This window comes from Symphalangus syndactylus, chromosome 1, assembly GCF_028878055.3.
Source record: "Symphalangus syndactylus isolate Jambi chromosome 1, NHGRI_mSymSyn1-v2.1_pri, whole genome shotgun sequence".
In the NCBI taxonomy this organism is placed as follows: domain Eukaryota; kingdom Metazoa; phylum Chordata; class Mammalia; order Primates; family Hylobatidae; genus Symphalangus; species Symphalangus syndactylus.
Window position 1 is genome coordinate 54,931,565 of NC_072423.2, and position 19,607 is coordinate 54,951,171.

Sequence of the window (19,607 nt, forward strand, 5' to 3'; positions counted from 1 at the left end):
TAATATTCATGTTCTAACTCTACATTTTAAACCTTCTTATAAAATGCATCTCATTTCATCTAGAAGCAATCAAACTCCAAATGGTGCTGCAGACAGAACCACACATGGACATGCCATTCTTCTGAGAACCCTTAGATCAACCTCAGGAGGTGGCCCAACTGCTGTCCCTCACAGGATGCCCCTTTTTCAGCAGGAAGTAGCCAGAAAGAATTGTCATCCAACACCCCCTAACAGCAGTTAGATTTACTTCCCCAGATGGTGGAAATAGTATGGGAGTTATTTAGAAATAATTTTTAGGCAGCTAGAAAGGGTAAAAGTTCTCAGTGGAATTTTCCTTTAATGAAAAGCAACCTCAAAAGCATTTCTTTTCTAACAGAAAGTGACTTGAAAAACCAGACTGGCAAACACTGATATGCAAATGCTGGTGGCTAGAAGCTAGGTACATTCAATGTGGTGTCTCCTGCCCTCTTTATCTTGTCACCATGTGTGCCAGGTGTCATGGCAACCTCCAGATAAAGCCACGTGTGCAGGACATCATGGCAACCAGCATTTGCATATGAAAGGCTAGGGTGGCAGGGCCAGTTTTTTCACGGGCTACCTGAATGACACACCTGGTCAAACCAATCCCCTGGGCCCTATGCAAATCAGACACCGCCTCCTCCAGCCTCCCAATATAACTGACTGCTTTCCGCTGCATGTGGGGTTTTTATGTTCAGAGCCCCCCTCCCTCTGTACAGGGGAGCTGTTTTCTTCTTTCTTGCCTATTAAACTTTCCACTTCTTGAAACCACTCCATGTGTGTCCGTGTCACTAATTTTCTTGGTGAGAGACCAAGGACCCTGGGTGTTTCTCCAGACAACGGAGCCATATCACATTCAGATAGTTGGGGGTGGGGGAGGGATCTTAGAAATTTAATTTTGGTTTACAGAACTTTAAACAAATATTTCTGTCCAGACTCTACCATCTACCATTTAAATCCGATCTTTGGGGGAGAATCAGGCATAGTATTTCTTAAAAGTTTGCCAAGCTATTTTAATGTGTAACCAAGATTGAGAACCCTTGCTCTAAAACATTACATGGTTGCAGTGATTCAGACTTTATGTTCTCAGAGACTAGACGAATGGCAAGGAGAAGCATTCCAAAAAAAAGTCATCTGGCTAAAGATAATCTAGGGTGAAATATTTGGCATTTATTATTTTTTTTAGGAAGAATATAAAACAGACAAAAAGGTTATGTGTATAATTCAAAATATCAGGATAGAGACATCTAGTGTTGAATTTAGATGCTTACTCAGAATTTCAGTAATCTGTTCTCCCCACCTTGGCCAGTGTTATTTAAGGTTAAATGCAGAGATATAATTTCCAGTAGTCTTTTAATTTGGACTCTTCAAGACTATGAAGTGGTTGATTTGGTGATTGTGTGGGGGTTGGGGTGGGCCTGTGCCAACATAAATATACTTCTTCTGGCCTTCTAATAAATTTGGAAAAAAAAATGACACAGGAGCCATATGGGGCTTGTTATAAATAAGTTTTCGGTGCTGCTAAAGAAACAGCACTCGAACAAAAAGTTAATTTTCTCAGCAAGGCAATTTTTACTTCTATAGAAGGGCATGACTGGCAGATGGAACAATGGCAAGAGCACACCTGAACAAGGGAGGGGAAGGGGTTTTTATTCCTTCCTGACACAGGTAGCTCCTACTGCTGTGTCATTCCCCTATTGGCTAGGGTTAGACTGCACAGTCTAAGGTCATTCCCATTGGCTATTTTAAAGAGAGCAGGGGTATGAGCCAGAGTGGCGGAGTGAGTATTTTGGCGGGAAAGGCGGTTACAGAACAGGTGACTCAGGAAGAGTCAGAATGGAGCAGGTGACCAGCGGTGACTCAGGTTAAAGCCAGTGACCAGGGGAACAAATGCGAACTACTGATTAGAACTGGCGGGAAAGTTGTTTACTGAAACTAGAGGAAAGGGGGCGAAGAGAACCAGAAAGTTAAACTTTAAAATGGAGAACAAAGAGTAAGAGAGCTGAACATACTGACATGCTGAATCTTTGAAGAGGAACATGGAGTTCACTATATTTAACAGGCTGAGAGAACAACATCAAATAATTATCCCCAAACATAAGGCCACTAGTATGCTGAGTTGGATTAGATCTTCCTATATTCCTGTCCTACCACAAGTCTAGAGCTTTTGCACCCATTCAACCTGATTTGAGATTAAGATATTTGTCTCTCCAGCCATATGGAAAATCCTAGCTTGCCTCAAGACCTATCCACTGCACAGTGCTTTGGTCTCCTGGCAGCAGCCCTAGGCCCTTCCCTGGTACACTCACTGTGTAGCTCACTGTTCGTGGCTTGGCAGTGAGCTAGAAGAGAAATGAGTCTGCAGCAAGAGTGAGAGAGAACCAAACATGAACCCATTATTTGCCCCCTCTATCTCCAAACAGGTAAGTCTGTCTTTGTCTCAAGGAAAGCAGGGAGTTAGAAGCATTGAAAAGAAGTTTGAAATATTCTTCAGTACTGTGCCTTCTCATCATAAAAATAAGCATTTCCCTTTCCTCAGATGCACTAAAAATCTTTTTTGGAGCAAAATGTATCATTTCTGTAAATTAATGTGCTTTAAATGTAAATGATAAGAAAACAATAAAGCTTAACTTATTTAGCATTTTCCTGAAATTCTGAAAAGCTATAGCAAATTGTGGAAATGTGTATAAAGGGTATACAATATAAGGTCTTCATGAAAATTTATCCTATTAAAAATAAAGGCTGGGTGAGGTGGCTCCCGTCTGTAATCCCAGCACTTTGGGGGGCCTAGGTGGGAGGATCTCTTGAGCCTAGGAGTTTGAGACCAGCCTGGGCAACATAGGAAGACCCCATCTCTACAAAACATAAAATACTTAGCTGAGCATGGTGGTGCATGCCTATAGTCTTAGCTACTCGGGAAGCTGAGGCAGAAGGATCACTTGAGCCCCAGTGTTTGAGGCTGCAGTGAGCTATGATTGCACTACTATACTCCAGCCTGGGCAACAGAGCAAGACTCTGTCTCTTTAAATAAAATAAATAAATAAATAAATAAATAAATAAATATTCTTATAATATGGGGAAGGCACTTTGAGACTAGAGGTCTCAGAAGGACTAGTGCCATTTAAAGTATGCTGTGGGCTCCACGTTAGAGAAAAAGTGAGGACCACATGGAGATGTAAACCTGCAGTTAGAAGTTTCAAACTACGCTCAGATGGTCTTTATTTTTAATAATGATTTAAAAAAAAAATTTGTGAATAATAGATTCTCTTTTTCATTTAACTTGTAACAGAAATAAGCCTCAATGAAACAATTTGGACCAGAATTTTACATGCTGAGGAATAGGCCATTTTGCTAATTCCATAATCATATCAACAAATAAACAAATTAGTGTTGATTCAATTTGTTAGAAAATTTGGGATCTCACTTGAGCAGCTGGCTGTCTTTGCTTGCCAAATTAATTGTAATGAATGATCTAATTTCTTAAGTAAATGAATTCGAAAAAATGTTGGATTAAATAGGTTTGTGACTCAATGGTAGAATTATTAGGTTACCCTATGTTCTGTTACAAGTATCCTGGAAACTGCATTTTGGAGTCTAGAACTCTATTAACAAATGTCACTTTACAGTAAAACGTCCTTTGGTCATTAGTATACTCCCAAAATTAGCTGAATGAAGCAACTTGAGTATACTCTAGCAGTTTGAATTTGAAGGCCAATGCTATATTTGATACGTAAGCATGGGACTGGATTTTTGAAGGCATGTCTTGGCAGCACAGGCCCTATGCACTTGGCCCATCCAGTTTTGATCATATTCACCTGTTCCCATAAACAGAGAAAGCCCCATGGCCTTTCTGGAACCGGCTGTAGTAATAAGATATGACCATAATATGTGCTATCCTCAGATCACATCTTTTGGAGAACCTGAGCACATTTATAATCAAAATAGAAAAGGATATCAAAAAGGTTTTTCCCATATTTAAACTACATATTTATTTCTCTTACTTTACCACATTATCTATTATACTCTCTGCAATGACTGTTGACCATTAGGGGCAGTAGACAGCATTCTTCTTTTTTCTATTTTAATGAAAATAATTTGTGTTTATTTGAAATGTTTATGATTGATTTCTAGGAAATAAACTTCAACATGTTTGGAAGCTTCTCTTTATCTTAAATGAGTTTTAAAGAATGCAAAAATGTCTGGTTGAATTTGTAGCTTCAGTTATTATGATCATGTTTTTATTCTCTTTCCATTTCTTAAAATATTAAATCATGTTCTTCCAGTGCTCGAACTATTCTTGAATTCCTAAATTAAATCCCAATAGATTGGTTGATTTGATTTGCTGGTTAAAAAAATATTTCTGACCTCTATTCCTAAGTAAAAGTGATTTTCCGCTGGGCATGGTGGCACACACCTGTAATCTCAGCACTTTAGGAGACCAAGGCAGGAAGATCACTTAGGCCAGGAGATTGAAACCAACCTGGGCAACACAACCAGACTCTGTCTCTACAAAATAAAAAGTGATCTTCAGTTGTCCTGTGTGTGTGTTTACTTTTTATTGATTTTTTTCCCCCACTTCATTAAGATATAGTTGACAAATAAAGTTATATATATTCAAGGTGTACAATGTGATATTTTGATATATGTATACACTGTGACACCATTAAACCAAGCTAATTAACATATCACTTCACATACTTAGTTTGTGGTGAGAACATTATAACATCTATTCTCTTAGCAATTTTCAAGTAGACAATACATTATTATTAACTATAGTCACCATGCTGTACAAGAGATCTCCAGAACTTAATCCTTCTGTCTAACTGAAAATTCGTACTCTTTGACCAACATTTCCTCATTTCCATCCCAGCCCCACTCTGCCCCAGCATCTGGCCACCAACATTCTACTCTCCACTTCTATGATTTCAACTTTCTTAGATTCTACATGTAAGTAAGATCATGCAGTATTTGTCTTTCTGTGCCTGCCCTACTTGACTTAGCATAATGTCCTCCAGGTTCATCCGTGTTGCTGCAAATAACAGGAATTCCTTCTTTTTTTTTTTTTTTTTTTTGAGACGGAGTCTCGCCCTGTTGCCCAGGCTGGAGTGCAATGGCGCTATCTCGGCTCACTGCAAGCTCCGCCTCCCGGGTTCACGCCATTCTCCTGCCTCAGCCTCCCGAGTAGCTGAGACTACAGGCGCCTGCCACCATGCCTGGTTAATTTTTTTTTTTTTTTTTGTATTTTTAGTAGAGACGGGGTTTCACCATGGTCTCTGTCTCCTGACCTCGTGATCCGCCCGCCTCAGCCTTCCAAAGTGCTGGGATTACAGGCGTGAGCCACCGCGCCCGGCCAGGAATTCCTTCTTTTTTAAAGCTGAATGGTATTCTATTGCATAGTTATATCCCGTTTTCTTCATCCATTTATCTCTTGACAGATACTTAGGTTGATTCCATATCTTGGCTATTGTGAATAATGCTCCAATGAACATGGGAATGAAGATATCTCTTTGGCATAATGATTTCATTTACTTTGAATATATACCCAGAAATGGAATTGCTGGATCATATGGTAGTTCTATTTTTACTTTTTTGAGGAAGCTCCATACTGTCTTCCATAATGGCTGTGCCAAGTTACATTCCCACCAACAGTGTGCATGGGTCCTGTCTCCTCCACACCCTTACCCACACTTACTATTTTTTGTCTTTTTGATGATAGCTATACTAACCAGTGTGAGGTGATATCTGTTTGTGGTTTTAATTTACATCTCTCTGATCATTAGTGATGTTGAACATTTTTTCATATACCTGTTGACCATTTGTAAATGTCTTCTTTTGAGAAATATCTATTCAGGTATTTTGCCTGTTTTACAATGGAATTATTTGCTTTTTAATATTGAGTTGTTTCAGTTCCTTATATATCTTAGATATTAACCTCTTGTCAGGTATACAGTTGGTAAATATTTCCTCCCCTTTCATAGGTTGCCTTTTCACTCTGTTGACTGTTTCCTATTCTGTACAGAAGCTTTTAATTTTGATGCAATCCCATTTCTGTCTTTTCACTATGTTGCCTCTGCATCAAGGGTCATATATGACCAAAACATCATCTCCCAGACTAGTATCTCGGAGCTTTTCCCTTATGTTTTCTTTGAGTAGTTTTATAATTTCAGGTCTTACATTTAAGTCTTTATTTCATTTTAAGTTGATTTTTCTTTATGGGTGAGACAAGGGTCTAAGTTCATTCTTTTGCATGTGGACATCCAGTTTTCCCAGTACCAATTATTGAAGAGACTGTGCTTTCTTGAACATTGTATGTTCTTGGTACCTTTGTTGAAGATCAACTGAACATAAATGCATAAACTTATTTCTGGGGTCTCTATTATGTTCCTTTAGTCTATGCATCTGTTTTTATGCTAGTACTACTCTGTTTTGATTACTATAGCTTTGTAGTATAATTTGATATCAGGTAGTATGAGACCTCCAGTTTTCTTCCTTTTGCTCAACATTGACTATTTGGAGTCTTGTGTGGTTTCATACAAATTTTAGGATTCTTTTTCTATTTCTGGGAAAAATGTCATGGAATTTTGATAGGCATTGCATTGAATCTGTAGATTGTTTTGGTGCCAATGATCATTTTAGTGATATTAATTCTTCCAATTCATGTATATGGAATATCTTTCCATTTATTTGTGTCTTCTTCATCCTTTCATCAGTGTTTTATAGTTTTCAATGTACAGGTCTTTCATCTCCCTGGTTAAATTTACTCCTAAGTATTTTTTTTTTTTCCGATATAGTGTAAATGGGATTGTTTTCTTGATTTCTTTTTTGGATAGTCTGTTGTTAGTACATAGGAATACCGCTAATTTTTCTATGTTGATTTTGTATCCTTTAACTATACTAAATTTGTCTATTCTAACAGGTTTTTTTGGTGGAGTCTTTAGGATTTTCTGTATATGTGATCATATCATCTATAAATAGAGACAATTTTACTTCTTTTTTTCCAACTTGGATTCCTTTTATTTCTTTTTCTTGCCTAATTGTTCTTGCCAGGACTCCCAGTACTATATTAAATGAAGTGGTAACAGTGGGCATTCTCGTCGGATTCCTAATCTTAGAAGAAAAGCTTTCAGGTTTTCACCATTAAGGAAGATATTAGCTGTGGGCTTGTCATATATGGCCTTGATTATGTTGAGGTATATTCCTTTATACTTGATTTGTTGAGAGTTTTCATTCTGAAAGGATATTAAACTTTGTCAAATGCTTTTTCTATATCTTTGAAATGGTCATATATTTTTTTCTTTATTCTGTTCATGTGATCTTACATATTTGCATATGTTGAACCACCCTTTCTCTGGGATAAACCTCACTTGATTATGGCACATGATTCTTTTAATGTGTTGTTGAATTTGGTTAGTATTTTGTTGAGGATTTTTATATCTATGTTTATCAGGGATATTGGTCTGTAATTTTTTTTGCAGTGTCCTTATTGGCTTTGGCATCAGAGTAATAACGGCCTCCTAAAGTGAGTTTGGAAGTTTTCTCTTTCCTTCAATTTTCTGGAAGAGTTTGAGAAAGATTAGCATTAATTCTTCCTTAAATGTTTGGTAGAATTCACCAGTGAAGCTGTTGGGTCCTGGGCTTGTCTTTGTTGAGAAGTTTTTGATTACTGATTCAATTTCTTAGCTCATTATAGATCTGTTCAGATTTTCTGTTTCTTCGTGATTCAGACTTGCTAGGTTTTATGTTTCTAGGAATCTATCCATTTCTTCTAGGTTATCCAACTTGTTGGCATATAATTGTTGACAGTCGTCACTTATGATCCTTTTTTTCTTTTTTTTCTTTTTGGCACAGGGGCTAGAGTGCAGTGGTATGATCTCAGCTCACTGCAACCTCCACCTCCTGGAGATTGATCCTCCCACTTCAGCCTCCCGAGTAGCTGGGACCACCACCATGCCCGACTAATTTTTTTATAGTTTTTGTAGAGATGAGGTTTTGCCATGTTGCCCAGGCTGGTCTCGAACTCCTGAGTTCAAGCAATCTGCCCACCTTGGCCTCCCAAAATGCTGAGATTACCAATGTGAGCCACTGTGCCTGGTCTTTATGATCCTTTTTTATTTCTGTGATATCAGTTTTAATGTATCTTCTTCCATTTATAATTTTATTTATTTACACCTTCTCTCTTTTTTCTTAGTCTGGCTGAAAGTTTGTCCATTGTGCTTAACTTTTTAAAAAAATTAACTCTTAGTTTCGTTGATCTTTTCTATTGTTTTTCTACTCTGTCTTTCATTTATTTCTGCTTTGATATTATTTCCTTCCTTCTGCTGACTTTGGGATTAGTCTTTTCTTTTTTTCTAGTTCTTTGAGGTATAAAGTTAGGTTGTTTATTTGAGATTTTTTTTATTTCTCAAAAGGGTAATAATTATGTTATGAATAAGACTACCTGATGTCAATATTGACCGGAGTCTAACACTCTCCCAAATTTACTAACAGCTCTAAATCTGCCTGTCCCAAAACCTTTCACTAACCAGCAGGGCTGCTCTCAGATGGTCTTTGCAGGCAAAAGCCCTTCCATGTGAGTTTCAGGTTTGGAGATAGAAACTTTTTTGGACGTGAATGCAGCATGCCTTCTGTCCTGAGGCCTCCTGCTCCTTCCAGGCAGCAACAACACCTTCCAGAGACTCCCAAGGTCTCTGGAGACTGCAATGGAGGCTGCATAGCTCTTTCCTCTTCTGGTCAGTAACTAGTTCTTTGAGATGAGAATAAATAAACAGCAATGAAATGATTCTATCAGGAGACTTATTTTCTAAAAACTGCTGTCTGGAGAAAGACGGTAGTGTTAACAGGGATCAAATAAATATTTTCCCTATTGCCATTGAAAATTCTCCAAAGAAGCAATAACAAAGGAGAAAATTATACCTGGGATGAAGCCAACAAAGTGCTGAAGAGTAGACAATAAACCACGAGTAAAGCACAATTTGAACAAAAATGAAAGACTTCAGCAGTCAACTGACAGCCGGACAGACGTTTAGTACATTGCTGGATGGTAGGAGGCAAGTGGGGGTAATACTGAGGTCTCCTGCTAATTCCTCTCACCTAAGAGACACAAGGGCTAGCTGCACAACTTTGGCAAAAATAGGAAATTCTCTGGAGTTATTTTCTTCATGGAAGATGCCAAGACTGACAGAGCTGCAGGGTAGATTTATCCACCAAATAGTGTTGGAAGTAAAAGGAGCTCCTCAGCTAAACCATTTTTTCTTCTCCTTTAACCAAAGGAGCCAGTTTTGCCTCCTCTAAACCAAGGGAGCAGTGGAAGAGAAATGCCCAAAAGACTTCGGGAATACCAGTCAAGGCCAACATATAATGAAGCAGGTTGTGGCATGGTCCCCTGGGCTCACCTGGTGCAAACAGCACAGATAACTCTTGCAGGCAGCCCTCTGCAGAGGAAAGATGGCATGAGGAGGAGGAGAGAGTAGGGCTTCATTCAGTGGTGCACTAACCTACCGAAGCTGAGCAAATCTGCACCAGCAGCCAATACCCAGAAGCCTCCTTTGGTGCTTCTCAAATTCTAGGGCATAGAAGACTCCTCTAGACATTGTTTAAAATGCATGCTCCTGAGCCCCACCCCAGGAGGCTCTTGTTCAATAGTGAGGCCCTAGGAATGTTTTTTTTTCCCCTCTTTTAAAAAAAGCAACTGATATTCTACCAACCACACTTGGGAAAATGCCTGACCTTTTATTTATTAAAATAGGCAAAAAATGGAAAATAATGAGACATTTGAGCAAGACTAGGATTCAGAGGACGAAGCTGAAAATGTAGAGCAAATGGCCACCTATGAATACAGAATCTAGAATATTAACAACCACCCCAACATACTAACAAGTACATTTTAAAAGATAAGTAGAAATGTATTATTTAAAGAGCAAACTACTATGTGTGTGAGTGTGCACGCACACACACACACAAATATACACCAGAACCAATGAAACCATGAGTTTAATAATACTTAAACAATATGCAGGCACCACGTTGGGAGCTTTATATGTATGAATTCATTTAAAAATGATCACATCCTGGGAGGAAAATTCTTTGGTTATCTCTATACAATAGAAGGGGAATGGAGACTTAGAGAGGCGAGATAGTTTGTCCAAGACCATAAAGCTAGTAAGCAGTGAGGCCAGAATTCTAGCCAAATTTAGAGATCTGTTCTAACCACCGCACTGTTCTTTGCACTGCACTGCACTGCACTTGGAAGAGATGAATTGTAACATTTCTGACCAAGAAAAGAGAGAAGATGAAATATTAAGACTGACTAATTTATTCATTCATTCCTTCAAAATATATATACATTGCATGTCTACTATATGCCATGCTGGACACTTTCAGCAGTGAAGGAGACGGAGAAATTCTTTATCCTTACATAACAGTTGAAGGAGCAAATAACAAATAACCTATATATTTACAATAAATATATGTTTTAAAGAAAAATATAGCAGAACAAAGGGATTAGATGGGTTGGGCAGGAGGAGGCTATTTTAAATTGGGCACTCAGCTGTGGTTTTTCTGCAAACAGAACAAAAGCAGCTATGGGAGAGTCAAGCAAAATCTTGAGATGTGCATGCCAGACAATAGGAATACACTAAGGTGGGCATGACCTTGGTGTTTCTGAGCAATGGCAAGAAAGCCGGTGAGGCTGGAGTAAAGGTGCAAGAGGAATGACATTACAAAATGACTTCAGATAGTCAGCTTTATTTATGCTACTCCCTCAAAATATTGGAAATTCCATCTCAGGGTGTGTCCTATGACATGAACACAATGACCTACACAAACAAGCCATGTCCATTGCTCTGGAGTGCTAGAGAAAACATCTGAGAATACATGTACTGGTAAAGATGGATATTATATAGCAAAGACATGGAATCAACCTAAATGTCCATCAATGATAGACTGAACAAAGAAAATGTGGTACATATACACCATGGAATACTATGCAGCCACAAAAAAGAACAAGATCATGTCCTTTGCAGGGACATGAATGAAGCTGGAGGCCATTATCCTTAGCAAACTAATGCAGGAACAGAAAACCAAATACCACATGTTCTCACTTATAAGTGGGAACTAAATGATAAGAACTCATGGGCACATAGATGGGTGGGGCCTATTGGAGGTAGGAGGGTGAAAGGAGGGAGAGGAACAGGAAAAACAACCAATGGGTACTAGGCTTAATACCTGGGTGATGAAATAATCTGTACAGCAAACCCCCATGACACAAGTTTACCTATGTAACACACCTGAACTTGTACCCCTGAACTTAAAAAATAAAGTAAAATAAAATGAATAATGCAAAAAAGATGGATATTATAGTTCATGTATACAGTGCCTCCAGTGGACTTTTAAAAAAATCAAGTTAACATTAACCTGATTCTAAGATCCATTTATTTGGGCTCAAATATTGGTCGACTACACTCCAAATTGTCCCTGGTAAGTCAGTTCAGCGCACATTTTCCCACAGCCCATAGTGCTTCTGTAGTAGTTTAATTTTTTAGAATGAACCCAAAGTCCTATTTAGCACCTCTGAATTTATTTATTTATTTATTTATTTATTTATTTATTTATTTAAGATGGAGTCTTACTCTTGTTGCCCAGGCTGGAATGCAATGGCACGATCTTGGCTCACTGCAACTTCTGCCTTTTGGGTTCAAGCAATTCTTCTGCCTCAGCCTCCTGAGTAGCTGGGACTACAGGCATGCACCATGATGCCCGGCTAATTTTTGTATTTTTTAGTAGAGACAGGGTTTCGCCATGTTGGCCAGGCTGGTCTCGAACTCCTGACCTCAGGTGATCCACCTGCCTCAGCCTCCCAAAGTGCTGGGATTATAGGCGTGAGCCATTGCGCCCCGCCAGCACCTCTGAATTTAGTGATGGTAGTAGCAGTAGTACAAACCATGACCAGAATGACTGCATTATTTCTGGGAGGTAATTAATTCTGGGTTCCACTAAGTGGGGCCAAATCACAGCTCCTTATATAGCCCACTCTGGTTCTGCTGTTTTTATAGGGTCTCCACAGCAGCAGTGAGGTTCCTAGAGTTCTTGTGGCATCGGAAGGAGCCCTGTGCAGTTGAAGAGGGTCCTGGTGGATCCTGGTGACCTAAGTGGTAGTAGGGAATCACACAAGAGTCCCCAGAATATCAGGAGTGGGCAGAGAGCCCCACTGTTCTCAGCAGTGGAAGGAAAAGGAAAGTAAACGTGATGGGAATGGGCAATTCTGGCACAGAAGAGAGGGGGCCTCCAGGCAGTACTGCTCTGCTGCTGATTCTAAGGGGAACTGTTCTCATTAGAGGGGCACCCCTCAGAATTCAGTGTGTCTGGAGTTGTTCAATGTGGAGGTGAATTCCTGAATAAGACATCTCTGTCTGCGTGACAGACATTTATGCATCAGGTAATGGTATGTAGAAAACTGTCTTAGAAACTTCTGCTTATATATTACAAACTTCTCCATATATCGAAATACACATATATTTAATAAATCAGAAGATACAGTAGGGTTATTTGGCTTCATGCTTTTTCATATGCCAAGTTGTGTGACCAGAAGTGATAGTTTGTCTCCGGAACTGCATTTTGGATCCATCCTTCTGGTTACGTTGTGGATGAATGCAGAGGGAGGAAAGACTGGAGACAGGAAGAAGAGTTAAGAAATCAGGAAATGATTGAAATAGTGCAGGTAAGAGGTGTCTAGGGTCCGATCTAGGACAGGATAATTTGACATTTTAGGTAGAAAAATTGGACAGGTTTGAAGAATTTGATATGAAGGCAAGGAAGAATAGCATAGAACCCAGTGCCTGGTTGACTAAGTGGGTGATAGTGAATGAAGGAACAGTTTTGGGGTAATGACAGTGATTTCACTTTTAGACACATGGAGTTTGTTGTTTTGTTCTGTTTTTTAGAGACAAAATTGCAGCCTGTAGCCAAGGCTGGAGTGCAGAGACACATTGAGTTTGATACTCCCAGGGATACCCATATTGGAAGCTCCAGCAAGCCTGGAGTCCAGTGTCACCAGTATGCAAGTGACCACTGAGCCAGGGGAATGCAACAACCATCACTGAGAGTTTGTAGAGGACACAACATCTAGGAAAGAACTTTGATGAACAGCAATGGTCAGAGGGAGGGGTATTAGCAATGAGAGTTTATGTTCTGGAAAATCAAAGGGCATGTCATTAACTTGATTTACAGAGCACCGTAACCCCAATATCTCTGCTCCTGGCTACTTAATACCATTCAATGATGATTATTCGAAACACTTAAAATGAACATAAAATAGGCTGCTTCTTCCTCCTTTAAATCATTACTAAAATATATCCTATGTAATAATCTGCAAAGAATTTAACATCATTTAAAACAGGGTTAAATAAGCTCTTTGGTTATCTTTTAGAGGAGACTTAAAAGTTATAAACATTTGCATTGACTTAAAATTTTTAATTGCAAAACAGTCCACTTATTTTAGCTAATTTCTTATTGTTTTAGTCAACCCTACTAATACTGTCAGACTTTTCCTGTTTTTGAAATTGTCAGTAATATGTCAGAATTTTTGATCAGCAAAAACCAATGCATCTTAATTAAAAAAAATAAATTAGAAGCGGGGCTGCGAGGACATATTCCAGAGAAGCCAGAGCTGGAGTTGGGGCCAGCTGGGCTGGTGACATGGAGCCCCTGAACCGGCAAATGCACAAGCAGGTCCATGAGATCCATTCTCACATGGGACACCTGGAGACGGCAGACAAGCAGTCTGTGCACTTAGTAGAAGGTGAAATCCAAGCAAGCACAGACCAGATATTCAGCCATCTAGAACGTCTGGAGATTTTGTTCAGCAAGGAGCCCCCTAACAAAAGGCAGAATGCCAAACTTCGGGTTGACCAGTTTAAGTATGATGTTCAGCACCTGCTGACGAACTTCCTCCATCAAGAACCCACAACTCAGCCTCCAATTCAGCTCTCCTCAGACTTTGTAAGTTCGTTGAATGATGAGATGGTATTTTCACCCCTAGATCTGTCTTCAATATTTGGAAGTAATTCAACTTTACCTAATACCACAGTTAAAAATGTGGATTTGGAGGTTACCATACCTACAGCAGTCACTATGGAGGTTGAACCTTCTCCAGTCCAGCAGGACAACCCTCTTATTCCCACTGAGCAGGCTGACTTTTCTCTAACCCAGCCTGATCCCCCTTCCTCACCCCTGGATTCTCCTGAAAGGATTGAATCTCCAGCCCAGCAAGAGGCCCCAGCTCAGACTTCAGAACCCCCTAAGGAGATAGAACCTTCTCCAGTCCAGCAGAGTTCCCAGCTGAGCCACCAGAGCCCCCTAAGGAGGTTGAACCATCTGCAACCCAGCAGGAAGCCTCAGGTCATCCTCCGAAGGCCACTGAAGAGGTCAGTCCTCCACTGCAGCAGGAGATACCAGCTCAGCCATCAGAGCCACCTGAGAAGGTCAAACCGTCTCCAGTCATAAAGCAGACCCCAACTCAGCTTTTAGAGCCACATTCAAAGTAATTAACTGGCATTATCTGTCCAAGAGATTGGATGGACAGGAAGTTAAACTTCTGGGAGATGCCTCATTATTTGTACCAGTGAGCACCTCTCAGAAACTTCCAGCATCAGTGCTATGCAAGGGAGCAGCAGGAGGGACAGCAAGAAGAGCTTCTATCTCGAAGCTTCACCACTAACAATTCTCAGTCGCAATCCTCTGACAATATTGAAGATTATTATCTGTTTAAATTACCAGCATTAAAATATCTCAACATGGAAACAACACAAGTCCCACTTACAACAATTGAGAACATCCCCATGATGACTCTTGAATTGGAAAAACTAGCTGTCAGCTTCTCAGTCTGCACAATTAATCAAGAAATAATGTGGAGCCACTGGTACAAATAATGAGGCATCTCCCAGAAGTTTAACTTCCTATCCATCCAATCTCTTGGACAGATAATGCCAGTTAATTACTTTGAATGTGGCTCTAAAAGCTGAGTTGGGGCCTGCTTTATGACTGGAGACGGTTTGACCTTCTCAGGTGGCTCTGATGGCTGAGCTGGTATCTCCTGCTGCAGTGGAGGACTGACCTCTTCAGTGGCCTTCGGAGGATGACCTGAGGCTTCCTGCTGGGTTGCAGATGGTTCAACCTCCTTAGGGGGCTCTGGTGGCTCAGCTGGGAACTCTGCTGGACTGGAGAAGGTTCTACCTTCTTAGGGGGGTCTGGAGTCTGAGCTGGGGCCTCTTGCTGGGCTGGAGATTCAATCCTTTCAGGAGAATCCAGGGGTGAGGAAGGGGGATCAGGCTGAGTTAGAGAAAAGTCAGCCTGCTCAGTGGGAATAAGAGGGTTGTCCTGCTGGACTGGAGAAGGTTCAACCTCCATAGTGACTGCTGTAGGTGTGGTAACCTCCAAATCCACATTTTTAACTGTGGTATTAGGTAAAGTTGAATTACTTCCGAATACTGAAGACAGATTTAGGGGTGAAAATACCATCTCATCATTCAACGCACTTACAAAGTCTGAGGAGAGCTGAACTGGAGGCTGAGTTGTGGGCTCTTGATGGAGGAAGTTCGTCATTTTCAGGGGTATTTAGCTGCCGAATTATAATCTCTTGCTGGTCTTTCAAATGTTGAAATTGCTCAGGGGACATTAAGGACTGAGCTGGGGCCCCCTATTGGGTTAAAATTTCAACCTGATTAGTGAACTCAAGTCATGGTAACCATGTGATTCACAGGTTTAACAGTGACATTGTGTAATGTTGGAGGCTGAACTTGATCATGACTTAGAGGAGAAACTGTTACCTCATGATGCTCTGGAGGTTGAACTACAAGTTCATTAGGGGGCTCTGAAAGCTGAGCTGGGGCCTCTTGCTGGGTTGGAGAAGATTCAACCTCCTCAGAGGTCTGTGGATGCTTAGCTGCAGCCTCCTGCTGGGTTGGAGAGGGGTTCTCATCCTTAATAGGTTCTGGAGATTGGACTGACGTCTCCTGTTGAACTGGTAAAGGTCCAGCTTCTTCCGATGACTCTGGAGGCAGAAGTGGGCCCTGTGCTGGGCGGCAGATGGTTCTACATCATTAACTGGCCCTGAGAGCTGAGCTGTAGCCTCTTGGTGGGTTGGAGAAGTTCCCACCTCTGCAGTAGGCTCTGTTGCTATGGTAAGCTGCATATCTGGAGGCTTAATAGTGACATTGGGCACATCTGAATGCTGAGCTTGATAGTGACCTGGAGGTGAAACTGTGACTTCATGATGTTCTGGAGGCTAAGCTGTGGCCTCCTGCTGGGTCTCAGAAGGTTCAACCTCCCTGAGAAACTCAGAAGGCTTATCTGGCTGCTCCTGCTCACTTGTGGGGAAAGTTCAGGCTCCACAGGAGGACCTGGAGGCTCGGTTGGGGCCTCCTCTTGGGTTGCAGAAGTTTCCACCTCCTCTGGAGGCTGGGTTGGGGCCTCCTGCTGGGCTGGAGAAGACTCAGTGTCCTTGGTAGGCTCCGAAGTTATGGTAACCTCCACATTTGCAGATTTAACTGTAACGTTGGGCAAGTTATAATGAGCTTGATCTTCACCTGGAGGGTGAATTGTCACCTCACGATTCGGTGGAGTTTGAGCTGCACTCCCCATAGAGGACTCTGGAGGCTGAGCTGGGACCTCCTGCTGGGTCTCAGAAGGTTCAACCTTCCTGGGAAACTCAGAAGGCTTCTCCTGTTGACTGAGGGAAAGTTCAGGCTCCACAAGAGGACCTGGAGGCTCAGCTGGGGTCCCCTGCTGGGTTGCAGAAGGTTTCGTCTCCTCAGGGTGCTCTGGTGTCTGAGCTGGGGCCTATAATTGGGTTGAGGAAGAGCCCACCTCTTTGGGGTGTTCTGGAGGCTGAGCTGGGGCCTGTTCCTGGCTTGTTTTAAGTTCCTTACCTGGCTCTGGAGTTACCGTAAGCTCCACGTCCACAGGTTTGACTGTGACACTGGGCAAGTGTGAGTGCTCAGCTTCACTCCAACTTTTCAATGGAACATTTACCTCATGATGTATTGATGGTGGAGCTACGATCTCTTCAAAGGCAGGTAGCTGCTGTGCTGGAGCCTCCTGCTCTGTTGAAGAGTGGGCCCCCTCAAGGGACTGTGAAGGTAGAGCTGGGGCCTCCAGCTTTGGTTGAAGAAGGTTCTACCACATCAGGGAGCTACGGAAGCTGCGCTGCAGCTTCTTGCTGGAATAGAGGACTGGATCTCTTCAATGGTTTCTGGATTTTGAGTTTCAGGCTCTAGACGGAACTGAGAAAGTCCAACTTGCTCAGGAGGCCCTGGAGGCTCATCTGAGTTCACCTGGAGTTCTGGAGGCAGGCTGCCCGGATACAGTATATCCATACTTGAATCTAAATACCCATTCTGTAGAGTTTGTTTCTGACGCTGAGGTTTTGATACAAATCGGTATGCAGTTCCAACAACAACCTTGGCAAGACTTTGATGCTGAGCTATATCTTTCTTCCGGTTCTTGGGTGAAACAGTAAAGTTCTTTGCTTTTGATTTCTATCTAGTGGTGGAACAAGTATTTCATATGCCTGATGATCTGCAGTCTGATCTAGACCTACAGTTAGAAACTTACTTTTGAGGCGAAGAGGCCGAGCTAGGGCCTGGTTCTGATCCCAGTCTAGCGTTGCAACCACCTCTGGGAGCCTTCTGCGCCGAGTCAGCTTGTCATTCAGATCCTGGTGTGCAGCAGCGAACTGCTCTGGCCCCGGGGCAGCTCTCCAGCTGAAACCGTGTCCAGGAATGGAACCAAACTCTGAGCCGAAGTCTCAGTCGATTCCTGAAGCGGGGCTGACATCTGGGAGGAAGCAGAAGACCCCAGGTAATCAAAGCCCCCCCCCGGGTCTGCCCGGGGGTGGGGAGTTAGCTCATGGCGGCGATTCGCGTGGGAGATCGGAGGAGCGGGAAGACCAGGGCTCAGGTGGCCACAGGGAGTCAGAGGTCAGCTGGAGCGGGTCCAGACCCGCTCCAGAGGCTAAGCCGCCTAGACTAGTAGCCACAATAGTTGCCACGTGAGGAGGGGCCTGTGGGGCCCAGAGACGCAGCCGGGACTAGACACGCGCTGGCGCCGCGCACTGAGCTGGAGCCATTAGGGCAGCCCTGAGACGCTGGCGCCCCTGGCAACCGCGCGCCCCGTCACGTCCTTTATTAACGTCACCTTTATCTACGCAGCCTTTATTAGGCTAGGGTCCAGATCCGCTCAGCGTCATCAGGGCAATCTTATCCCACAATCCAGCCCAAGCCTCCCTTCCGCCCCGCCCCGCCGGAACACCCTTCCCCTCCCCTCTGCGAGGAAGAATTTGGGCCGCGGGGTCTGCGGTCCCAAGACTCCAGCAGCCTGGTGGGGTGGGGTGGGGGGGGCGCGGCAGAGCTTCCCGAGGAAGTTACGGGACCTCACCTCGGGATATTCAGAAGTGCCAGTCCAGTTCTGGCAGCCTGAACTCTTCCTCCTCCAAGCTGAAATCCAAGAGATGCTTTTCTTCCTCTTGACCATAGCGAAAGCAAATGACCTGCAAAATGTGCCCCAGTTAGGGTGGCAAACAGACCACACATTACGGTCATTTATTCCAAAATGTTACCATTTTCGCCAAACCTTTGATATCCTTTGTTGCGTGTTTGGTAATTAATTCACCACTCTATTAGGTAGGGGCTGCCAGGGAATAAACCAGGACTCCAAATTTTATGTAGGAGGGGTTTTGGGGGTTGAGCAATTCAGTTTGGGAGAGAAGGCTTTAATCCTAGTGAATAGCCCTTTGCACTATCCTGGGAGGAAGCTGAACGGTCATCCTGCCTTGACTTAACGCAGCCTTTACCCTAGAAGCTACAGCGCCACTCTTCAGAGGTCTACCCTGTGTGCACACATGGAGAAGACGCTTAGGTTGTTAAAGTCAGCATGTTAAATAATTTTCTGAAATGCGACTATAACTAGAACCCAGCTGACTTCCCCCATAGCCATTCTTACCTATCTTATTACTGATTGTCTGGTACAATCACAAAGTGCGGTGGTACTGACACCTACCTTTTAGGGTTGTTTGAGGATTTCATGGGATAATGAATGTAGACTGCTTTGCAAACAGTGAGCTTTCAATAAAAGAGATCTATTATAAAATAATAATTCAAAAAGAAATTAGAAGCCAATAAGAAAAATATTAACATTGTGTGATGGTGGAAATATGTATGCTATATTGCTAAGTTATATGTTTAAATTTCAAAAAATTAAATAGTTCAAAAATGCATTTTTCATATTTCGTTATTCAGCTGCAGCCTGCAGTGAAAACATGTCTTTTCTATACATTTAAAATCCAACCTCATGATTAGTATGTAATTCATACGTCAGAGGCTACACTCATAAATATACGTGAATAATCATTCCCAACTTTCTTTTCTAGTTGATATTTTTTGACTCAAAATGAGTAATAAAGAGGTCTTGGTATTTCATTAGTGACAGAAGACCTCAAATTCTCTTTTATTGTGTGTGATTCTGCCTCTAAGAACGGGATCATAGTAGCACTGTGGTTTATTCAAGTTCTGATTCTTCCCACCGTAATAGCCACTGAC

At 42.0% G+C, this 19,607-nt stretch overlaps 1 protein-coding gene and 1 pseudogene across 1 annotated transcript; one reads left to right on the plus strand and one right to left on the minus strand.

The window, feature by feature from the left end:
- The window catches only part of LOC129458895 (leucine-rich repeat-containing protein 37A3-like), a 44,728-nt pseudogene extending 26,589 nt beyond the window's left edge, over positions 1 to 18,139 (minus strand).
- Positions 13,671 to 14,942, plus strand: LOC129491222 (Golgi SNAP receptor complex member 2-like). The gene is made up of 2 exons (XM_055295231.2): positions 13,671 to 13,957; positions 14,644 to 14,942. The coding sequence occupies exons 1-2, from the start codon at positions 13,711 to 13,713 to the stop codon at positions 14,940 to 14,942; spliced, it is 546 nt and encodes a 181-aa protein (XP_055151206.1). The 5' UTR covers positions 13,671 to 13,710.
- Positions 18,140 to 19,607: the final 1,468 nt, after the last annotated feature.